Source organism: Heterodontus francisci, chromosome 19, assembly GCF_036365525.1.
Source record: "Heterodontus francisci isolate sHetFra1 chromosome 19, sHetFra1.hap1, whole genome shotgun sequence".
Classification (NCBI taxonomy): domain Eukaryota; kingdom Metazoa; phylum Chordata; class Chondrichthyes; order Heterodontiformes; family Heterodontidae; genus Heterodontus; species Heterodontus francisci.
This window is the reverse complement of record NC_090389.1, coordinates 50,425,740-50,449,090: the sequence shown is the minus strand read 5'-3', so window position 1 is coordinate 50,449,090 and position 23,351 is coordinate 50,425,740. Positions and strand designations below refer to the sequence as shown.

General features: G+C 40.0%; 1 protein-coding gene across 5 annotated transcripts in view; it reads right to left on the bottom strand.

Annotated features, from left to right (window-relative positions):
- cadpsa (Ca2+-dependent activator protein for secretion a) overlaps positions 1-23,351 on the bottom strand; it is a 593,453-nt gene that overhangs the window by 133,843 nt on the left and 436,259 nt on the right. For 3 of the 5 annotated variants that reach the window (XM_068051590.1, XM_068051591.1, XM_068051593.1), the window contains exons 16-18: positions 17,128-17,251; positions 3,103-3,204; positions 2,157-2,263 (exon numbers count right to left, since the gene is read on the bottom strand). In XM_068051590.1, the coding sequence (XP_067907691.1) occupies positions 2,157-2,263; positions 3,103-3,204; positions 17,128-17,251 (333 nt within the window). The remainder of the gene's footprint in view (positions 1-2,156; positions 2,264-3,102; positions 3,205-17,127; positions 17,252-23,351) is intronic. The other 2 variants (XM_068051592.1, XM_068051594.1) reach the window with 1 other exon arrangement.

Here is a 23,351-nt window from a genome sequence, read left to right as displayed (position 1 = left end):
TACTTGAGAACTAATATTTTAACATAATCAGTTGCACAAGAACTGATGCAACGTTCTGCATTATAAAACATAACTGGAACTCAAAGGCATCAAATCTACGCAGACAAATATAGTCGTTTCTGGGAAGTTTCCAAAGAGTGAAGAATGGTGGTAGGATGCAACTTCAGTGCTTGATATAGCATCCAATAGTACATGCAGAGGCTGTTTAGCTGGCCCAAGCAAACTATTTCTGTTACTCATTACAAATAACAGTTTTACACGAGCACTGGGTCGGCAGTTGGTAGTAGACTGCTTGGAACAAGAGGAAGAGCAGGGAAGACCCAGGTAAAATCCCATTAGGAAAGATGATATCTTTAGGACATGCACGAGACATATGGGGAGGTGACTCACTTCATTCAGATTAGTCACATACCTCTTTTCCCTGTAGTAATCCAATATTGATTGAACAGTAGGGAGGAAATTTGAATATGCAAATCAAGCATTAGTTGGGACCGGTGCATTATCTATGTACCATATAATAAAGGCACTATGGATTCAATATTCCAGTTTCACACTCTTTTCTTTAGGTTAACATGTACATACTCTCGATATAAAATTAAATTTAATCCATAAATGTAGAAATAAACAGCAAAGACAGTCACAGTGGAAAATGAAGCAACATTCAGAAATATTTAAAAACAAAAGACTCTGTTAACAATGATATAACAAATATTTGATGTTATGACATTGAGGAAGGAGGCTATTTTGTGTAATTTACTTATTGTAGTAATTTTTTGAAAAATATACCCAATTTAATTTCACAGATGAAACAAAAGCTTTAACAGATGGAAACATTTCAGACACACTAGAAATACTTGAGGGCAGATATACCTTTTACAGGTTTCAGTGTGGTGTAATTAAATCTGCTAACTTCTTTAAAAATCAATTTACATGATATGTACAGAAGCTATGAATTCACACATACTCAGATTGAGTAAAAAGCAGTATATTCCATTATCATGTACATCAGTCTGATAAAGAGGAAGAATTTACTGAAACAAACAATATATTTCTGTTCTGCCTGCTACCCCATTGTTGAACTACCTAGCATTTAATACCATTGCTTTCATTATGTTCACAGGCAAAGTATCTAGTGATGTAAGGAAGATTGTGTGCTTCCAATGGGGAAGCCAAGCTTGAAGGGAACAAGTATTGGTGTCAGAGCTACAACAGCGTAGCCCTGATTTTCCAACATGGAATCCCTACAAGTGTTATAGGAATTGGATCTTGAAATCGCTACTCAATTGCATTGGGCTGCCAAGGCGATTGGGATCCAATTATGTTCCACTCAGAAATTATTTCAATATTTAACTTTGAAGAAAATATTACAAGTCAATGCCAAATTTCATGAGAAATTTTAAAGCAGCACTGGGATCCTGGGAGAGGATCAGAAGACTGTGGCTTGCTAACAGCTTAGTATAGTTAAATCCAGCACCACTAGTGATGTACATAGACCAACTGACTCTAAATCTGTTGTAGCCTTCTCAATCATGCAATTTTTAAAGAACTTAAATAGTGTACTTTTTAGAGAAGCTTCTTTATTATTATTCCAGAACTTAAAATCTTTAAAGCTAGCCATGCGAAGAACAGCATGTAGGGAGGGGATCATGAGGAATTTCATAGTGCTTTATCTTCTCAGAAGTTGTACCACAGTGATTCACCTCCCTTGGGAGATTAAACAAGTTGGATAATATCCATATGCAAATTGTACAATATCCGTTGGGAGGAATGGAAGTGATACAGTCAATGACCATACCCAGTTTAGACCCAGGAACTTTGATATAAACCATTTTATTATTGAAGAACATCTAAGGGGTAAGTAAGATTTCATCTGGTCATTATATTTTGGCAACACAAATAAAGCAGAAAGATGTGTTATTTTGAGCAGGATTATAAAATAACAGCTTTATGATTTCACTGGAAATACCATCCAAGAGGACATGTTCCTGCTGGGTTTATCACCTTGCTACTGTAAGAACTAGAAGAAATCTTTTCCCCAGGCAAATAAAGGTATAAAAAATAATTGGGGTGAGAGACATCAAGGGATTATTACACTGATCTTATCTCATTAGGTGCCAAGATCCTCAAAATGGCTTCAAAGCAGGTGTAACACTCACCTCTGCATGGTGCTCTTCATTTTGCTGTAGCACTTCAATAACCAGTTCAGCAAGGTGAATTGTATCTTCCAGCTTTTTGGCAGGAGTGACTAACTGTGCTACATTTTCTGTGGTGAATAGTATTAAATATGAGTAACATAATATAAACCACATTTTCCTCAAATTACATTCCCTCTCATTTAAGACAATTTCTAAATCTTTGTACTTTTAGCTTTTAAGTTCTTAACCTAATACATACTTAGCAAAAATATTTTACAAAAAAAGATAAAATATACTGTATCATTTATTTCAGTACAATGCTCCAGCTAGGATTCTATCCCAATTCAAGTTCATCGGTCAGGACCCATGCTCCAGTTCTGATTTTAAAATATTGGATAAATCAATGAAAATGTTAATTTATTGTAGGACATCAATATGGGGGACACAATCCAATTTCTGTTGAGTCTCACATTCCTGTAAATTCTTAAATTTTCTCTTGATATTTTTGGGGGAATTTGAATGGTGTGCTTCAGTAAAAATCCTACAACTGTTTCAAAAGAAGCTTAGGTAAAAAGGCAGGATTTGAAACAAAGAACTAGAACACCAAAGAAATGATCTAACTGGAGCACTATGAGCTGCCAAAAACAATTATTGTACAACAGTTTACGAAAAGCACTTAAAATATGTTATGCAGCAACACTGTTAGTTTGTGCTGACATTTATATTTGTGAATGTTGTGTGCACCAAATGCTCAATGAAGAAGGCCAGAGTATTATTTTCTAGGTTCTAAGTTGAAATTCAACCAATCATAAAAAAGAAACAGCAATTTTTTAAAATTAGTTTCTTTCGGACCATATATTTCTGTAACAAACTCAATATAACCAAGGAAAGTAAAGGAAAAGATTGTTTAAAAGCAACAAACTACAAAAAAAAATCAAACAACTAAAATAGAAAGCTGTAACAGTACTTGGTATTTGTTTAGGCATGCCTCTGATTCTCTGACTAAGAATGTTTTGCGACGTTTTTATGGGTGGAAGTGCGAGCGGTGGTTTAGGCCAAGATCGTCGTGCTGTCATGCATGAGTGAAAGAGACAGGAAAAGTAAGCAAGCAGGTGACTGAATGAGCAATGGTACAAGTAACGAAAAACTCATAGAGTGAAAGAAACACATTCATAGTTATGACATTTCAAGAGGTAATCTTGTAACTGCTAATTACTGTTGTAACTAGATGTTTCCAAAGATCTCAACAATGCACCATATAGCAGATATTTTAAGCACAACACAAGACATGAAATTTGTCTTAATATCACAATCTGAAGATATGCCACAAGCTGCCAAATTCTCTCTTTTTGCTGGGATCATTTTAATCCAGTTATGTTAAATAGTGCAGTTCACTCAAATACTCAGCTATACGGTTTTCTTTACAGAAACTTTCCAAATTTAGTAATGAAATGGCACAGGAAATCAAAATTCTAAAAATAATTCTACCCTAGAAAATAGCTTTCAAATCTATTGTTAAATCAGGTATTTTGTTCGTCATTTACTTCTTCAATATGTGCTTGTTGTTCATTTCCTCAATGTGTACAACTAGGATCAATGGACACTTGGTCAATAATATGGCAGAATTGATTGCTCACAAATTGTAGAACCTGCCTGGTATACATCCCATTGAGAACAATGAGATGATATCAAGAAACGACTGATGGCAGTGGATACTGCAAAGGCTATGGGGCCTGACAATATTCCAGCAATAGTACTGAAGACATGTGCTCCAGAACTTGCCAAGCCCCTAGCTAAGCTGTTCCAATACAGCTACAACACTGGTATCTTCCTGGCAATGTGGAAAATTACCCAGGTATGTCCTGTACACAAAAATCAGGACAAGTCCAACCCGGCCAATTACCGCTCCATCAGTCTAATCTCAATCATCCGTAAAGTGATGGAAGCTGTTATCAACAGTGCTATTAAGCGGCACTTGTTTAGCATTAACCTGCTCAGTGACGTTCAGTTTAGGTTCTGCCAGGGCCACTTAGCTCCTGACCTCATTACAGCCTTGGTTCAAACATGGACAAAAGAGCTGAACTCAAGAGGTGAGGTGAGAGTGACTGCCCGAAACATCAAGGCAGTATTTGACCGAGTATGGCATCAAGGAGCCCTAGCAAAACTGAAGGCAATGGGAATTGGGGGGAAAGCTCTCTGCTGGTTGAAGTCATATCTAGTGCAAAGGAAGACGGTTGTGGTTGTTGGAGGTTGATCATCTCAGCTCCAGGACATCACTGCAGGAGTTCCTCAGGGTAGTGTCCGAGGTCCAACATCTTCAGCTGCTTCATCAATGACCTTCCTTCAATCATAAGGTCAGAAGTGGGGATGTTCACTGATGATTGCACAATGTTCAGCACCATTCATGATTCCTCATGATACTGAAGCAGTCAGTGTAGAAATGCAGCAAGACCTGGACAATATCCAGTCTTGGGCTGATAAATGGCAAGTAACATTTGCGCCACACAAGTGCCAGGAAATGACCATCTCCAACAAGAGAGAATCTAACCATCTCCCCTTGACATTCAATGGCATTACGATCGCTGAATCCCCCACTATCAACGTCCTAGGGGTTACCATTGACCAGAAATTGAACTGGAGTAGCCATATAAATAACATGGCTACAAGAGCAGGTCAGAGGCTAGGAATCCTGAGGCAAGTAACTCACCTCCTGCCTCCCCAAAGCCTGTCCACCATCTACAAGGCACGTCAGGAGTGTGATGGAATACTCTTCATTTGCCTGGATGGGTGCAGTGCCAAAACACTCAAGAAGCTCGACACCGTCCAGGGCAAAGCAGCCCACTTGATTGGCACCCTATCCACAAACATTTACTCCCTCCACCACCGACGCACAGTGGCAGCAGTGTGTACCATCTACAAGATGCATTGCAGCAATGCACCAAGTCTCCTTAGATAGCACCTTCCAAACCCATGACCTCTACCAGCGAGATGGACAAGAGCAGCAAATGCATGGGAACACCACCACCTGCAAGTTCCCCTCCAAGTCACACACCATCCTGACTTGGAATTATTTCACCGTTCCTTCACTGTCGCTGGGTCAAAATCCTGGAACTCCCTCCCTAACAGCCATGTGGGTGTACCTATCTCACATGGACTGCAGCGGTTCAAGAAGGCAGCTCACCACCACCTTCTCAAGGACAATTCGGGATGGGCAATAAATGCTGGCCTAGCCAGCAACGCCCACATCCCATGAATGAATTAAAAAAAAAATCAGGTGGGTTCCACAATGGTTGTGTGATCTGCTCCACCAGCTTATCACTGAGGCGGTGACATTGAAAATTAGCTGGCATTCCTGTTTACGGAGCTTTAAGATAAAGTAGATATGCATAGCTTGGTGGAGTAAAGGTAGAAAGCAGCAATTAAGGAATCAATACTCTCAGCATCCCTATCCTTTAAAAATTAATAAACAGGGGAGTAGGGAGGAGTTCGGTTTGAGACTTGAGAAAAAGAACAGGATAAATTAAGCTATTACAATAGAAACCTAAGGTTTAGAGGAGAAAAGTACTATTAGAAAAAGGGAAAGAAAAAGAGCTATGAAAGCTAATGAGAAATAGTTGTACAAAAAGCAAGGGATATCAAAAAAAAATTATAATTAGGGAAAAGACAGTCAATATTCCAACATATTAGAGAATTAGATGCATTTGTAACTATGGAAAGTTAGGACATGGTCGCTATAATGAGACTTAAGCTTGGAGAGGACCAGGAATTTAATATTCCTGTTTAATAATATTTTAGGTGGGATTTTGGCTGCAAAAGTCTGTGACGTCATCCACACTGCAGTTGTGCCAGAGAGGCAGGACTTCTACCCATTGGTGGCAAGTACCATTGACCCCGCTGGAATTTACCGGGTTGACTCAATATCAACTGAAGTTCAATGGCCTAATGATGGTAGACAATGTAAGAGAACTACCATTGCTTCCTCCTCTTGGGCACCAAAGGAACCCCAAACTCATCACCCTTCTGAAGTTGAATAAGTTGGCATATACATTATGCTGTTTCAGTGGCTTTCCACCTCTTCCACCTGCAACCTGTGTTTGGAGCTCCCTCAAAAGCATGGAGCTCCTTACAGTTCCATCCCTCCTGTGACCATCTCATTCCAGCATCTGTGCACTCTGTTATATTAGCTGCCTGCTGCCACCTGCAAGATAAACTTCAGACGCTCACCATCATATAATGCTGTGAGTCTTGTTGCAGGAAAACCTCGGCGAGGCAGGAAATTAGAAATGCAAAAATAAAAGCATTGTGGCAACTCCCACGAATTTTGCATTGGCATGGAGAATTTTTTTGTTGCTAGTTACAAATAATTTGAATATTGAGAGACTGGAATACCTTTCTGTTCAGAAAACTCAATGTGGTCACATTCAAAGTCCATAGTGCAATGTGGATGCCATCCATTACCCTCTGAACTTCCCAAAAACTAGCAACATAATAGAACTACATGGTCCTCTAAAGCTGTTGCCTAGAAGTCACCCCAAAATGGATGAATTCTTCAGCTTTGCAGAATATGGTATCAGCGACCTGGTGAATGCAGGCCTCCTGCTGCTGAGGTCGCTGCTTGCAGCTCGGCAGGAGCCAGTGGCATAAACCTTGACAGTTGTACTGACTTGGACAGCTACTCACAGTGCTGTTCCGGTGGTTGATCTGGGGTGTAGGTCAATGTGAAGAAACTGGAATGAGTCATCCAGGGCTTAATGAAGTCTAACAAGGCAAACCTCCTCACTCATTCTTTTGTTAGATCCCTGAAGCCTACAGACTTATTGTGGGACACAACAACAGAGAAGCTTCATTCCTCAATTAAACTGCCTCATTGCCCTTTGCTCTTGTTCTCCTCATCTTTGATCAAGACTGCATACAGAAGAAAACCCTTGGCAAGCCCATGCTTCTCAATATTATACCTTACCATGGGTTAAAAATCACAGGTAACCAGAGCCAGTTCAAAGCCTGTCCAACTTTTTCTCCAAAGCAAAGAAAATCCTTAAATATGCAGGAAAATCTGAGATGTAGGTAAAAGTTGTAAGGCTGCAGATAACACTAAATGGATCAAGTCCATCAGGAAAGCCACTATAGGGGTGAGGCTTTAAAACCCTGGAAGTCCTGGAAAAATGGTGTAAACACCAAAATTACAGTGGACAAGCGGAAGAACGCCATGCAAATTTACACCATGGTTGGAATCTAATGGTGAGACAGTGGCCCCATCCACAGGCTGGAAAGCCAGGGGCAAGCCTGCCTCTGCTCGGCCTGAAAGCCATGCTGCTATTTTGCATGGCTCAGGCCCTTAATTGGCTTCAGTTGGTGTTTCCACCTCTCCGAGGCAGGAAGTCCCACTTCCAAGAGCTGCTGGCCACTCTTCAGTCCCAGCAGTGCCACCGGGAGTGGTGGCCGCTGCTGGGACTCCACCCAACAAGAGGATACACAATGGATGCTGGCCAGGGAACAGGTACGTGGGATTGGGACTTGCTGGGGACAATCAGCTAGGCCCCGGGGGTGGGGGTGGTGTTGGGATACGAGTTGTTTTAGTTGAGGCAGCTAGTCCTGCTGGGGGGAGCTCCATGGGGCACAGGATTCCCGATCAGGAAGGCCCTCCCCAGCCCGCAAGGAGGTCGCCTGGTATTACCGGGCAGCCACTTCAGGTGTTGAAGTACTACGAGTCTTCTCTGAGTTACCTCCATTATCATTTATGATGCCAGTTGTGAGGATTGCATTGATTTTCTTTGTATCCAAAGTTGAGTGTCACTACCACTGCTATTCCTTCCTCTCTAATGCTGAGCACCTCAGCTGTTGCTTCCTCATCTTCCTTGTCATCTATATCAATATCTGTATGACTATGTGCATCTATGTTGGTGTCTGCTTCAAATGGAGATGGTGATGGATGGTGTTCAGGTGTGTATATGGCTGCTTCTGGTGGTTGACTGTGTTCTGCTTGATCTGTGGAAAAGTAGATGGAGCAGTATGAATATGTAAATACACGCCTATTTGGGTACTACACTGGCATTGCTTGAGCTATTGTGTACTTCATCAAATCAGTGTTTATAGACAGAGTCAGGTAGCATATTAACAAGGTTTCTCAACCTCACCTGTGACCAGGCACCTAACCTTCTGTAATGTACATTGGAAAATCACAGACAACATGCACAAGATTTTTCAAACTTGCTGGTGGTGGAATGATATAGATACCTTGCTATAGGCAGGTACATAGAAAATCTACCTTGTTAAAATCACAAAATATCTGAGGTTGTGAAAGTTGTCATCTAATTTTATCTCTTTTTATGTGTAAATAGCAGAGCTCCTTGCCAAAATTAGCATTTGTGCTTTCATCAATGAACCATTTTCCATCACTATTCTGCATTCCAGTGTACATTCTGAATTCTCAAAATTTATAACGCTCAAGTGGTTCAATGGTTGCTTCCAAAGCATAAACAAATCTTTACTATGAATGTTTCTGCTTTTTCATTGCCGTTATAAATTTGCCATTTGACACTTTGCCAATTTCATTAGTGATTCCATTAAAAGTTTGGACAACATGCTTTACATGTCATTTCTCCAAACTGAGAAACGTCAGACCTATATCAGTGATCAATATCTGATTTTTATTTAGGTGTTACATGATGCAAGACAAGGTTATTGCTAATTTCATCACCTAGGACCTCAACATACTAGACCTGTGATGCAAGACCTGAAGGCTTTATTTAACAAGTAAATTATTGGAAGAAGCATCATTTCCCTTGTATCATTAAAAATTGACACCGAGCCAAAGCAGGAGACATTGGGATGGATTTTACATTGGGCGGACGGAAGCTGGCCACTGACATAAAAGTCGGTGGCGAACCTGCTTCTGTCTAGCCTGGGGATCCGTTGCACATTTTACGGGTCCCCGGGCTTTAATTGTTCCAAGGCAGGACTTCTTACTTCAAGTGGGTGGGAGGAAGTCCCGCCTCATTGAGCTGTCAGCCAATCAGCAGGCCAGCAGCTCTCAAATCCAGCAGTACCACTGGGAGCGGTGGCCACTGCTGGGACTGCAGCTTAGCCGACGGCAAATAAAGACATGGAGCCGGGATTTCAGGTGAACTTTGGTTGCCCTGCCGGGGGTTATCGGTCGGGCCCTGGCGAGGCAAGGGTTGTTGTTTGGGGGGAGGGGGGATGCGTGTTGGGTCCTGGGAGTGGTTCGGCAAGGGGGAGCAGCTGTCAATCGGGCACCCTGCGCCCGATTTTCAGGGCCCACCTCCGGGGCGATGAGAGATCACCAGATTTTACCTGGGACCGCCAGATTTTACCTGGCGGCCTTTCCTGGCTCCAGGACGCCCGCTTGCCCCACATAAAATCTGTGTGGAGGCGGGCGAAGACCTTTAAGTGGCCGTTAATTGGCAACTTAAGGGCCTTGATTGTCCTGGGGCGGGCAGCCCGTTATTCGCATCCCGCCCGCCCCCCCCACCGGCCCTATGTAAAGTGCGGCGGAGGCGGGAGCGGGTGGGGAAGGCCTCCCAGAGCCTCCCGCTCCATTTTACGCCACCCCACTGCCACCATCCGGCTTGTTGGGGTGGCGTAAAATTCTGGCCATTAGGTTAGGTGACCCGAAGTTTGGTCAAAGCGGTAGATTTAAAGGAGTGTCTTAAAGGAGGAGAGAGGTGTGGATAAACAGAGAGTTTTAGAAAGGGAATTCCAGAACTCACGATGCAGATAGCTAAAGGCACAGTTGCCGATGCATAAATGCAGCTGTCCATGACAATTGAAGACAATATAAGTAGTAGGGTCTGTATCTGAGATGCCGAGATATATAAACACTATCCATAAAATTACATGACACTGTATTTTTAAATCATTTTTTATATTAAGATTCTAAACTTTTGGAGCTTTCTCCAAGAGACAAGATTGCTTCTCCAGTTATCTAGAGTGAACAATTTTACAATTAAGTAACCACAAGTAAAATAAGCTCAGTAAAAAATCTGCTTATAAAGTGTCCTGTACAACAATTACTTCAATATTTTAAAGTATGTATTCATCAAAATACCTGATTTAACATTTTTTTTTTAGAGATAAATTGAATTGTTCACATGCACTGTTAAAGAAGACCAAGGTTAAACACCTCGCCTTATTCTCTATCATTGTAACATAACATCTGAGCCTCTGAGGAAACAGAAGAATACCAATAATGTCTACAAATGGTTTCTTATAATAGGGACTACATTTTCAAAGCCATAAATTATATATCCATCTTATTTCTACCCATCTGTATCAAAGTTTGGAATGGTAAGTTAAGGGTTAACTAAAGCTCCACTGAGATTGCAAGAGTAAATTCTGATATCTAAATTATACTTTAGAAATCAGAAGATCATGCTCACTTTAAGTCACTGTCCCTAAGTTGATTTAATTGAAAACTCATATGTTAACTATTCTCAACGCAATATAACATGGAGATATCATCACAATGGGAATGACCCCAGCTACTGAATGAACCAGATATGGAGGTTGTTACTGGATTTTTGACACTAGCACATAAGTATTTTGTCTACAGTTTTGCAATAATGCTCCTGTGTGGCACCTTGGGACAGTTTACTGCATTAAAGGCACTATATAAATGCAAGTTGTTACTGTTGATGATTTGAACTGTTAATGTATCCAGGTAGCAATGTTCCAGGATACCTCCTTGATTTCTGACCGCTACAGAGAAGTTGATGGACTTGTAACAACAGCTGGCATTTTTCTCCCTTGGATCTGGCAGAGTTTTGCTTCTATCTTTTACCATAGTAATCAAAATGATATGTTTATCACCCTGGTATAATGATGCCAAGTTAACAATGACAGCATATCATACAAAAACATATTTTAAAGGAATTTTAAATTAAAGGAATCTTCGTCTATCATTTCTTCCATCATTTTATGTTTTGCAGTATTTACATTGTGTAATCTCAGCCATATTTGTACTCTTACTGACAAAATGGCAATGAAATTAAATAGACACACTCTGCCAGCAGAAGTGTGTCAGAGCATGGGGGCTGACCTCCACCCATGACCCCACCAGAGTATTTGGGGTCAGGAAGAAGTCATTTCACTGTGTCCAGATTAATATGGACACATCTTGAACACCTGACAAAGGAGGGGCTGGGGGATGGGACAACTGGTGCTGGTCAGCTGCTATTAGCCTGCTTTTTAATGTCACTGGTCATTTGACTGCCCTGATAGGTTCCATTTAGAAGGGGGCTGAGAAGAATATTTTTGCTGGGACCCAGGCCTGGATGCCCAGGTGAGCCCTCTTTATAACCACTGGTCCAACCTATATGCTGGGTCCAAGTCTGAGAGTCTGCACCAAGCAGACCCCAATGAAAATTAGCAGCCTGGACTGGGACTCAGCACATTTGGGTACTGAGTCCACCCCTTCTACTGAACTTCCGATTGGCTTATGCTGAGACTGGGCCCATGGAGTTTAGGGACTCATCTCTCAAGAATAGGTCAAACAACATCAGAGACCTACAACTGTAGTTCCACAAGTACTCACAGTGATGATTTGTCTGGTTAATGCCCATAAATGGTACAATCTGTATTAACTCCAGACGATAAGACAAGCATGGTGCTCTATAGCTTGTTATCATTATAGCCTGAATATTACAATGCATTCAAAATGTTTTAGACTGAGTGCCTTCATGTAAGGAACTTCTTAACTCCTGTCCTAAAATAAGACCTAATATTACCAGAAATTTCTAGGCTAATTGTTAAGTATACTATTGCTCAATGGTTCTGTTATGAATTTGTAATGCACTGACATACGCTCTATACAAATTGTTTTGCTTTAAAAGCTACATTTGGCATTTTAATCTACTATATCCACAATAGGAAGAAAAATTTCCTTGGCTCAGATGATACATACACACACTACTATGATTCAGAGAAGAGGCAAAGATCCTTAAAAACTAATGTCAGTAAAATAAAACACAACTGAAAGAAAACTTCATTATAACTGCTCTTTTTGTACAGATCAAACATTACATTGTACAGCAAACTACACTGCAATTTGTGCACATAAATGCATTAAGTGGTGATCTATTTAAAAAAAACCTGCAAGTTGCACTCTCTCCAGAGCTATGTTTCAGTGTACAGTAAGTTCATAGTGATTATGGAATCAAAGGTAGTTAAATTGATTGACAAGGAAACAGCAAAGATGTAGTACTCTTTATTGTAAGAAATATCATATTCATTATTTGTGTGTGTTAAATATAATTGTATATCCAATTTATATTTGAGCTACTGTCAGTAATAAAATTGATTGTTTTAACATGTGACTATTGGAATATTTAAGAACAAAAATTACTGAATGATTAATAGTATTAGTAAAATATCACATTCTATAGTTGCCACAGCTATTTTGATCATTGAAACATAATTTGATGTACATACATCAATTTTTCTTTACATTAAAAAAACTCTGAAGATGCTGTAACTTGCAAACTAATTGAAAATCCTGGTTGTTAACCTCTAAACCTATTAAGTTGTTGTTTACTAATACTATCCCATACTCTCTATAGACAGCACAAATTAACTCCTTAAGTGTTTCTACCCCAGAGACTCATTAAATATTAATTGAGCCTGCTGAAGAGCACCTCAGAAGAAGCTAGGCTGCTCAAAATTACTTTCAAATGATAGAAATAATCTAATGATATTGTCATACTACATTAAGATGTAGAATACAATAGTTCACCTGGATCCTTTTGATTGTCTATATGAGAGAGAGAGCAACAAGGAGAGAAAGGGAGAAAAACAAGACAAATATGCACGATTAATGAGCAAGTGAACCAAAAGCTACACCCTAGATGTGTGGCACCAATGACTTGCAAAAAGTTTGCCCAATGCCTCCAACTACCCTCAACAGAAATGGATGTTACTATAAAGGGCAATACTGGTGCACCACACAGATGGACAGTCAGCAATTAACATTCTGAGATGAAGGCAAGCAATGGGCTCAAGATAGAAGCGAATCACTGAATCCTAAAATGTAAAAAAATCAGATGATCCATCAGCAGCTTGAAATTGAGAAAAGGTTAAAGTATGTAAAAAGAACATGTATGTATATGATTACATTTGTTTAATCAGTCACAGACAAGACAGACTAAGGTTAAAATATCCACATAGATCTAACAGAATGCCTAATAAACAACCCATTTTTCACGGCTAGTTCCGTGACACTGGCTACATATGTGAGTCCTGGCTTTGTATAGTGTACCAGTGACAAGTGCTTACAACTCAGGAATACACAGAAGCAAAGTAAAAATGCATTCAAGTCACAGACAATAACAGTAACTTAAAAATTTACAGATATTTTGAGTTCATCACAAACAATGGGCCATGTGTAAAAACCTGGTGTAGATCAAAAACAACTGGCTGGATTTCAAACATTCGGGATCACAAACAGAAGCAACAGACAAGGAGACTGAGGGAGGAAAAGTGCAGAGTGGAACTGGTCAGGGACTGGCTTTGACTGACGTTAAAATCATGTCAACAGAAAGAGCGAGAGACAGTGTGGAAAGGATGTGTTAAGTACTCACGAATGGTTAAATCCATCACTTGAGAGGCCAAGCAGAAGACAGGATGCTCATACATTTCTCTGTTTTTCCCTATAAAAGAGGATTTGGGCATGCAAGAAGCTTAGGTCAGAAGTAAAGAGATCATAGGTCAGAGGAAAATTATATTAGGTCAGAAAGAATAAAAAGCTTTGGTGTTGTTTGGGATATTCATAGGACAGCAGAAAAAGATATTTGAATTTGTAGATAATTCAGGTTTAACCATTCAGCATGCTCATGAGTCACAAAAGAAGTTGTGACCATGATTCTGACAAATCTCTTCAGATTTTGTAATCTGTTAATGATAAAACATAATGAATAAAGGAAAACAGAATTTTGTTGATTTAGGCTACAAGATACTAAATGCAGATGCTTTTAGTATCTACACCACTCTCAGGTATTTCTTCATAGGCATAGTCTTAAGCACATTCCCAAACAATTGATACTTCCACAGTTAGGTCACTACCACTGTACTATTAAGCTGCTCTTTGATTTTGATTATTACAAGGTAAACCATATTGTGAAAAGGATACCAACCCATAGCCAATTCAGCTTTGAATAAAATCCTTGTACAACAATAATGAAACAACTGGGAAGGGAATGTACTAGTCTATTTTTAAATTTCAGGCAGTGTATTTGAGCTATTTTCAATAAAGCACAGAATGGACTATGCCCATGTAAGGAAGCCTGGTACATGCAGTTGGTGAATGCTGGGTTGCTAAGACCACAATCCCTGCATGCTGGCCACTAAATATTTCTACAGCCACTTTTTTAGGAATATAAAAAAGTGACTAAGTCAATATAAAACAAGAAAGGAGAGGAGCAGAAAAGAACAGGTAGTGCGGAATGAATTACTTCTCTGAACAAAGAGCTGGAAAAAAAAGTGTTTGGTTGCTTCATAGTATTCCCAGACCTAAAAGTCACAGTGCAAAACAGGGTACATTAACGGAACCAGAAAGAATTGAGGCACAAAAGGGAAATAATCAAACACTATGGGATCTACACTGGAATTGAATGCATTTTTACTTACACATACCGATCTTGTGCTCAAGCTTACTAGAAATGCACTCAGCTCTGTCTAAACTTGCAGTCAACTGCAGATCTCACCAGCTAAGTAAGAATCTAACATTTTCAAACAATAAAAAGGTGTTAGTTTTTTTACATTATTCCACAACTTTGTTACTAACAAAACTATAGAAATATAATTTTAAATCTCAACATATCAAAATTAATTAAACTTCAAATTCTTCACCTATTTTTCAAAGTGTTGCTACAAAATGCCTTTAGTGCCCAATTCTTAACTCAAAAACATTTGCTCTATTTGTTGTCTAACTACTTGCACTACATGAAACCTCGACATTTAGTACACAGTTAACATTGCGACAACAACCAGATGAAAGAATACTGTTACCTTACAAAATATACAAGAGACAAGCACCTTTAAGCAGCTGTTCACACACTTTTCCTCTTCAAAAACAAGAAGTTTCCATAAAGAGACAACTGTGGCTGGTGTCATTTGATGAATCATTCTAAAAGTCTTAACACTAAGAGATACCATAATTTATATTCTTATCTATGTGTCAGGTCTGTTTAACTAACAGAAATGTCTTACTCATATCAGGAAACAAGAAACTAGTGATTCACCCATACAGACTGCAGACCTGTAATGGTGTAAGCAAGGGGGTGAGGATAGACAGGTCGACCATTAAAAACAATTTGAAGCAAGTCAAGTATTTAAACATTTGTAAACCAAAATTAAAACACATCAGTATAAACAGACCATAGTCAGCAAGATCAAATACCACTTTAATATCTTGCTTTGAAAGTAAAAAAAATACACTCTCCCCATCTTCATATCAACAGTATAAGAATTCACAAAATCCTTTTGAATAGGTTAAAAATCTGTGAATATAACAAAACAAACAAATCAAATATGAACTTGACTTCAATAGACACTCTGCTAAATTATCATCGTACAGCTAGTCCTTATTCGACGGATTTGAATTAGAAAGCATAAAGCAATCCTTCCATTTTTTCAGATGATTCTCTCTTTTAGCTGTCACATCTTTTGAGGGTAACTTTCTATTTTAAATGTTTGGGGGTGAATTTCCATGAGGGTCTCTAGCATGCTTGATGGAACATCAGTGGAAGAGCTGTAGAAATCCTCGAAAAATTGTGTAATTCTGGGGGTTCTCCAGCTCCTGCACAAACTATGGTGGACAAGTGGGAGAACCCACGTGGAAATTCACTTCCTTTGTATTTATTTCTCTTCCCTTCCCATTTCTTTTACTCTATTCAGGCCCTGAAATGACCATGGATGGGACCGTGGGTGATACTGTCCCAGGCTGCCAGCAATATTTCTCTGATGTGGCTCTGAACATGATGTGTGATTGTGGCCTGTCGATGCCTTCCTGTCCTATCTTTACTCCCCTTTTGAGGAAATGTCTTTCTCTTCACCTGACAACAACATAACTGAAATCAGGAACTAAGCAAGTGTGGGAAGACAAACCTGTGTTCCTTCATTCTGTGGCGCTGTGCATTAATGCTCCAATATGGTCCAGCACCATGATATGATCTTACATATTTCTGACCTTCTTGGACATGAAAATAGTTCACAGTTGATCCAATGTTATCATTCTGTCTTATTTCACGTTGCAGCACAATATAGCATATAGCCCTTTGGAAACTTTTCAAATTCCAGTGATGGTACAGAAAAAGCTTACCTTCTTTTCACAACTGCTGGTGATACTAAAATGTTGTTTAAACTGTACTTGAGATTTCTGATTTTGTTGCATAATCTATCTGGTAATGAAGGTCGCTTTCTTTAGAGATTTCCAAATCTAAACGATTGGATCGCGATAAATCACATTACAGCCAGAAATTTATAATTCTAGAGCTATTGTGGTTTGAGTTTGTATATATTGTGTGTTGAAGCACTATACTCTGGAATTTGTCATTGATTCTCAAATTTTATAACAAAAAAAAAACTTGTAGGCTGCTGTGATTTCCTGAAACTATTAATAATACATTCTGCGGCTTCTCCTGTCAAATCTGCAACGCACAGCTCATAAATCGTTTGGTGCTAATGTATATTTGCTAACTTACAGCTAAACTAAGCCAACAGTAGAAATACCATAACCTGAAGTTTGTTTTGAAAATGAGCAAAAAATTCTAACTAAATAGATTAACAATATTTAGTAACTTTAAGTCACTAAGAAGTCTTTAATTTGCTTATAAAATATCTAAATTTTAATTTTAAGACTATACATTATCAAACAATACATTTCTGAATCAACACTCATTTACATATGGATTTTTCTTAATAATCTGGCTCCAAGTGTTTCATCCAGTGAACTGCATTCATAAGAAACCACTTTGTTACTTACCTTCAATTTTGGCATACTCAGAAAGTCGTGTATAGTTCACGAGAGCAGCTTTCTCCAGACATTTCCGAATGACAACTTTAACTTCTTCTTGAGGAACAGGAGTTACTATATCCTTCATCAGCACCTTTGCAATTACAGAAATGACAATGCATTTTATATATATTGTTCCGATCGAGGCGGGAGCAATGCATTGTCAATTCAGTCCCATCACTCCACAGGTCACAGCATATTATTAAAGTTTTCCCACCTAACTGGAAAACAGCCAAAGTAAACACTTCATTAACCCCCAGAATAAAATACACCAAACCAGGTATCTTTGAACTAATTAATAAATTAAATCGTTACAATAAATTTATGTCTAAAGACCTTATAACTTCTTATTTATCCTAAGCCCCCCATGCACACACACAAACATTCAAAAACTATCGGTTAACTGTTTTTTTAAAAATGGGATTTCTTAGGAATAAAATAAGTTGCTGGGTTGTAAGTCCTGGTGGTTTACGTTCCCGGTTGATGAGGTATTCCAGAGTAGAACAATCAGGTGCCACTCGAAGTCTCCAGGCAAATTCGACAAGACAGTCTTTAATAGATAGGCAAAGTATTTCAGCTGCAGCAGGTGTCACACAGATGTTTCAACGAGGAGTACAGCAATAGGTCTACCTGAATTTTAAATTTGCAGTCTTTTGGTAGAAACTTTACTGAGAATTCCAGCAAACACGAACAGGCAATAGAGAGAGTTACTTCTGTAGCACAGACTCCTTAGAGTTTCGAAGTAAAACAGAATTTACTACCTCCAACAATGAAAATTTTCTTTCCAGGGTTTTTTCCTTCTTAGGCAAATGCAGTCTGAGCTCAATGTAGATTTTTTCTGCTGAGCTATAGACAGCTTCTTTTTGGCAAGCACACTTTGGAGAAAAAAATAGTTCCATGACACCTCCGCCCTTGGCGAAATGAAACACCATTCTTAAAATGCATTTTATTACAATGCAAAAAATAAAAACTGAAAAAAAACCACTCAAAACATTTTTTTCACATTCATACCCCCATTCACTCTACTGATAATTCAGAGAACTTTTCTTGGTACCATCAACATTTATGTAACTTAACAAGGTTAGATTCGTAGTTAAAAGTGCGGCGATAACATCGTTTTTCCCTGAAACATGTACAATTTTCAAATGATAAGGCTGTAACAACAAACTCCATCTAAGTATTCTAGCATTTCAGTTTTTAAATTTTTCCATAAATGTTAATGGGTTATAGTCAGTGTATATTAGTGTTTCTTTATAGTCTTGGCGGACATATACTTCGAAATGTTTGAGAGTCAGCAAAAGTCCTAATGTTTCTTTTTCCACAGTGGAATACTTTTTTTGATGGCAATTTAGTTATCTTGAAAAGTACCCTACTGGCTTTTCTATGCCTGATTCGTCATCCTGCAATAGGACTGCACCAACCCCCCAGGTAACTAGCATCAAATGCTATTTTGAAGGGTTTAGCAAAATTTAGAGCAGCCAACACTGATTCGTTAGTTAAGATTGCCTTTAGCTTTTCAAAAGCTGCCTAGCATTCATCTGACCATACTACCTTGTTTTTCTTTTTTTGTAGCAAATCTGTTAATGGAGCAGCTACAGTACTAAAGTTCCGTACAAATTTCCTGTAAAAACCGCACATCCCTAAAAACCTCATTAGATCTAGGGATAGGGAACTCTACTAAGGCTTGTAACTTTACCGCTTTTGGCAATACTTGTCCTTGCCCCACTATGTGTCCGAGGTAAGTTACTCTTGCTTTTCCGAATTGGCTTTTTTCCAGATTTATCACTAAGTCCAAGGCTTGCAATTTTTTAAACAGAATTTTTAGCTGGTTTAAGTGTTCTTGCCAAGTGTTACTGTATATTAGTACATCATCCAGATACACTACACAGTTGGGAACACTGGCTACCACCTGATTCACTAATCTTTGAAAAGTGACTGGGGCAATTTTTAGGCATCACCTGGCACTGATAAAGACTGTCAGGTGTTACAAAAGCTGATATCTCTTTGGCTCGAGGAGTCAAAGGAACTTGCCAGTTTCCCTTTAATAATTCGTTCTTGGTAAGAAACCTAGCACTGCCCGCTCAGTCGATACAATCTTCTAAAAGCGGAATTGGGTAGGAGTCTGCCTTCGTCACTGCATTGGCTTTTCTGGAGTCTATAGAAAACCGGGTTGACCCGTCAGGTTTAGGCACCAAGACTATTGGTGAACTCCAGCTGCTTTGACTATGTTTGATTAAGTTGTTTTCCAGCATGTATTGGATTTCTGCTTTAACTTGAGCCTGTTTGTCCAGACCTAAGCGGTAAGGATGTTGCTTTAAAGGAACGGATTCCCCTATATCCATATCATGTGTGGCTAAGGTTGTCCTGGCTTATCCTTACAGACTCTTTTAAATGTTGTGAAGAGCCTGGTTAGGTCTTCACATTGTTGTACCTCTAAGTGCAAATGCACGTTGTCCAATTTTCCTAGCCATTCTGTATTCACTTGGAGGTTCAATCTGAGAATTGTCTAGGCCACCTTCTGCCTCATCCCCACTATCCTTTTCCTTCTCAAGAGTCCCCATTACCTGACATACCTGTACTGGCTTATCCTCCTCCCTGCGATAATAGTGCTTTAACATACTGATGTGACAGAAGCAGTTCTTCTTCTGGTGATCAGGGGTGTCAATCAAGTAATCTACCTTACCCACTCTTTTAATCACTTTATATGGACCACTGAACCGTGCTTTTAATGGTTCCCCCTGTAACTGTAACATCACCAAATACTTCATCCCCTGGTTGACAATTGCAGGTCTTTGCATTGTGTCTGCCCATTTTTTCATATTGGCATAGGATGTTTTAAGGTGTTCCTGAGCCACACCGCAAGCTTTCGTGAGCCTTTCTCGGAACACAGATGCATAGTCTAGTACTGAAGATTCATTCCTTTGTTCTAAGAATCTGTCTTTGGCGTGTTTTAGAGGACCTCTTACTTCATGTCCATAAACCAGTTCAAAGCCTGTAGACTCATTTGGTGAATCTCAGGTGGCAAGTAAAATAAAGTCTAGTCCTTTATCCCAGTCATGCAGATATTCGTGACAGCATGTTCTAATCATGTTTTGAGAGTTTGGTGGTACCTCTCTAAAGCTCCCTGTGACTGTGGGTGATATGCTGAAGATTTCAACTGTCTGATGCCCAAATTGCCTACGACTTCTTGAAATATCTTAGACATGAAATTAGAACTTGATCTGATTGAACTTCAAGTGGTAATCCATATCTCGTAAATAATTGGGTTAACTTTTCTACTACTATTTTAGCAGTAATTGTCCTCAAAGGAACGGCCTCTGGAAATCGAGTAGCCATAACCATGATAGTAAGTATTTTAAAAAAATTTATTCATGGGATGTGGGTGTCACTGGCTGGGCCAGCATTTATTGCCCATCCCTAATTGTCCTTGAGAAGATGGTGGTGAGTTGCCTTCTTGAACTGCTGCAGTCCATGTGAGGTAGGTGCACCCACAGTGCTATTAGGAAGGGAGTTCCAGGACTTTGACCCAGCAACAGTGAAGGAACGGCGATATAGTTCCAAGTCAGGATGGTGTGTGACCTGGAGGGGAACTTGCAGGTGGTGGTGTTCCCATGCATTTGCTGCCCTTATCCTTCTAGTTGGTAGAGGTCATGGGTTTGGAAGGTGCTGTTTAAAGAGCCTTGGTGCGTTGCTGCAGTATATCTTGTAGATGGTACACACTGCTGCCACTGTGCGTCGGTAGTGGAGAGAGTGAATGTTTGTAGATGGGGTGCCAATCAAGCGGGCTGCTTTGTCCTGGATGGTGTGGAGCTTCTTGAGTGTTGTTGGAGCTGCTTCCATCCAGGTAAGTGGAGAATATTCCATCACACTCCTGACTTGTGCCTTGTAGATGGTGGACAGGCTTTGGGGAGTCAGGAGGTGAGTTACTTGCTGCAGGATTCCTAGCCTCTGACCTGCTCTTGTAGCCATGGTATTTATATGGCTACTCCAGTTCAGTTTCTGGTCAATGGCAACTCCCAGGATGTTGATAGTGGGGGATTCAGTGATCGTAATGCCATTGAATGTCAAGGGGAGATGGTTAGATTCTCTCTTGTTTGAAATGGTCATTGCCTGGCACTTGTGTGGCGTGAATGTTACTTGCTAGCCCAGGCCTGAATATTTTCCAGGTCTTGCTGCATTTCTACATGGACTGCTTCAGTATCTGAGGAGTCGCGAATGGTGCTGAACATTGTGCCATCATCAGCAAACATCCTCACTTCTGACCTTATGATTAAAAGAAGGTCATTGATGAAGCAGCTGAAGATGGTTGGGCCTAGGACACTACCCTGAGGAACTCCTGCAGTGGTGTCCTCGAGTATGTATTGATGTCCTGCTTTTGTTTTTGGCAAGGGTTCTACATACTCTACCAATACCCTGCTAAATGGTTCCTCAATCACTGGTATGGGAACTAGTGGTGCCGGTTTTATGGTAGGCTGCGGTTTTCCCACAATTTGGCATGTATGGCATGTCCTACAAAAATGTCTCACATCCTTTGTAAGGCATGGCCAGTAATAATGCTGGCTTATACGTGATTGAGTCTTCCAAATCCCCCTATGTCCTGCAAAAGGAATGTCATGTCCTAATCTTAATAATCACTGGCGATAGTTAGGTGGTACCACTATCTGTTCAACAACTGTGGAGTCTTCATCCGCAGGTCTATGAGGCAGTCTCCATTTCCTCCTCAAAACCCCATTTTCCATATAATAGCCTTTTGAAACTCCATTCGCCTCAGCTTCTGTCAGAGCCATCTGTGCTGTTCTGTATAACTCTGGATCAGCTTGCTGTGCTGCAATTATAGAAGATCTGTTAAACATCTCATTTGGATTATCTCAATCCCCAAATAAGGTTTCAGATACTTGGCTATCTGTTTGCAGTGCCACTTTTACCTCCGACAATAGAACCTGTTTAGCCATTGCTCAGGTGACTACACATATTCCTGGACCTTGTTCCTGTAATTGTTCTGTTTCTATAACATCACTTGGTTCATCTGTAATTGTAGGAGAAACTGATAGTTTTGATCCGGTCAAACAATTTTTTAGGAGTAGATCAATTCCCTCTACTGGCAAACTGTGGACAACTCCTTTAGTTACCATCTCAGATATTAAGTCACTCTCTAGGTGTACTTTATATAAAGGTACGGGTAAATACTCCATGCCAATTCCATTAACTTAAACTTTAGTGTTCAAGGCGCTCTCTGGTGGAAACGTTATACCTTTCCCCAGCAAGAGTGTTTGGATTTCTCCTGTATCCCTGAGTATAATGATTGGTTTTCTTGCCTCACTTAAAGGATATGGAGTTACTTTACCCTTTGACAAAAATTCATTATAACTTTCAGGTATCTTATTCTTAGCTTCTATACTCACTTTAGTTTTTGTATTTGGTTTTACAGCTGCCTGGTCTGCTGTACTCTCAATCAGAGCTACTTTCACTGATTAGCTTTGTGTACCCCAACAAGTCCTATGGGTTTACCTCGCAATTTCCAGCATTATGAACGAAGATGACCCATTTTGTGGCAATGATAACACTTTGGCTTTTGGACCTCACTTCTACCCTCAGCACCTTCCTTTCTGGCCTGAGAAGGTGATCCTGGGACATTCCCAGCTGTTCCTTCTTGTCCCCGGCTACTTGCCTTCCTTTCACTCTCCCACTTTCTAACCTTCTCGGGTTTATGGGGGTGACGGACAAAAGGTTTTGGCTTATTCATAAGCTCAAAATCATCAGTTATTTCTGCTGCTTGTCTAGCTTTCAAAACTTTCAGGTTAGTTTAGAGATACAGCACTGAAACAGGCCCTTCGGCCCACCGAGTCTGTGCCGACCATTAACCACCCATTTATACTAATCCTACACTAATTCCATATTCCTACCACATCCCCACCTGTCCCTATATTTCCTACCACCTACCTATACTAGGGTCAATTTATAATGGCCAATTTACCTATCAACCTGCAAGTCTTTGGCATGTGGGAGGAAACGGGAGCACCCGGAGGAAACCCACGCAGACACAGGGAGAACTTGCAAACTCCACACAGGCAGTACCCAGAATTGAACCTGGGTCGCTGGAGCTGTGAGGCTGCGGTGCTAACCACTGCGCCACTGTGCCGCATGAGTTCTTACTACTGAAGGGATGGAATTTTTAAACTCTTCCAAGAGAATCA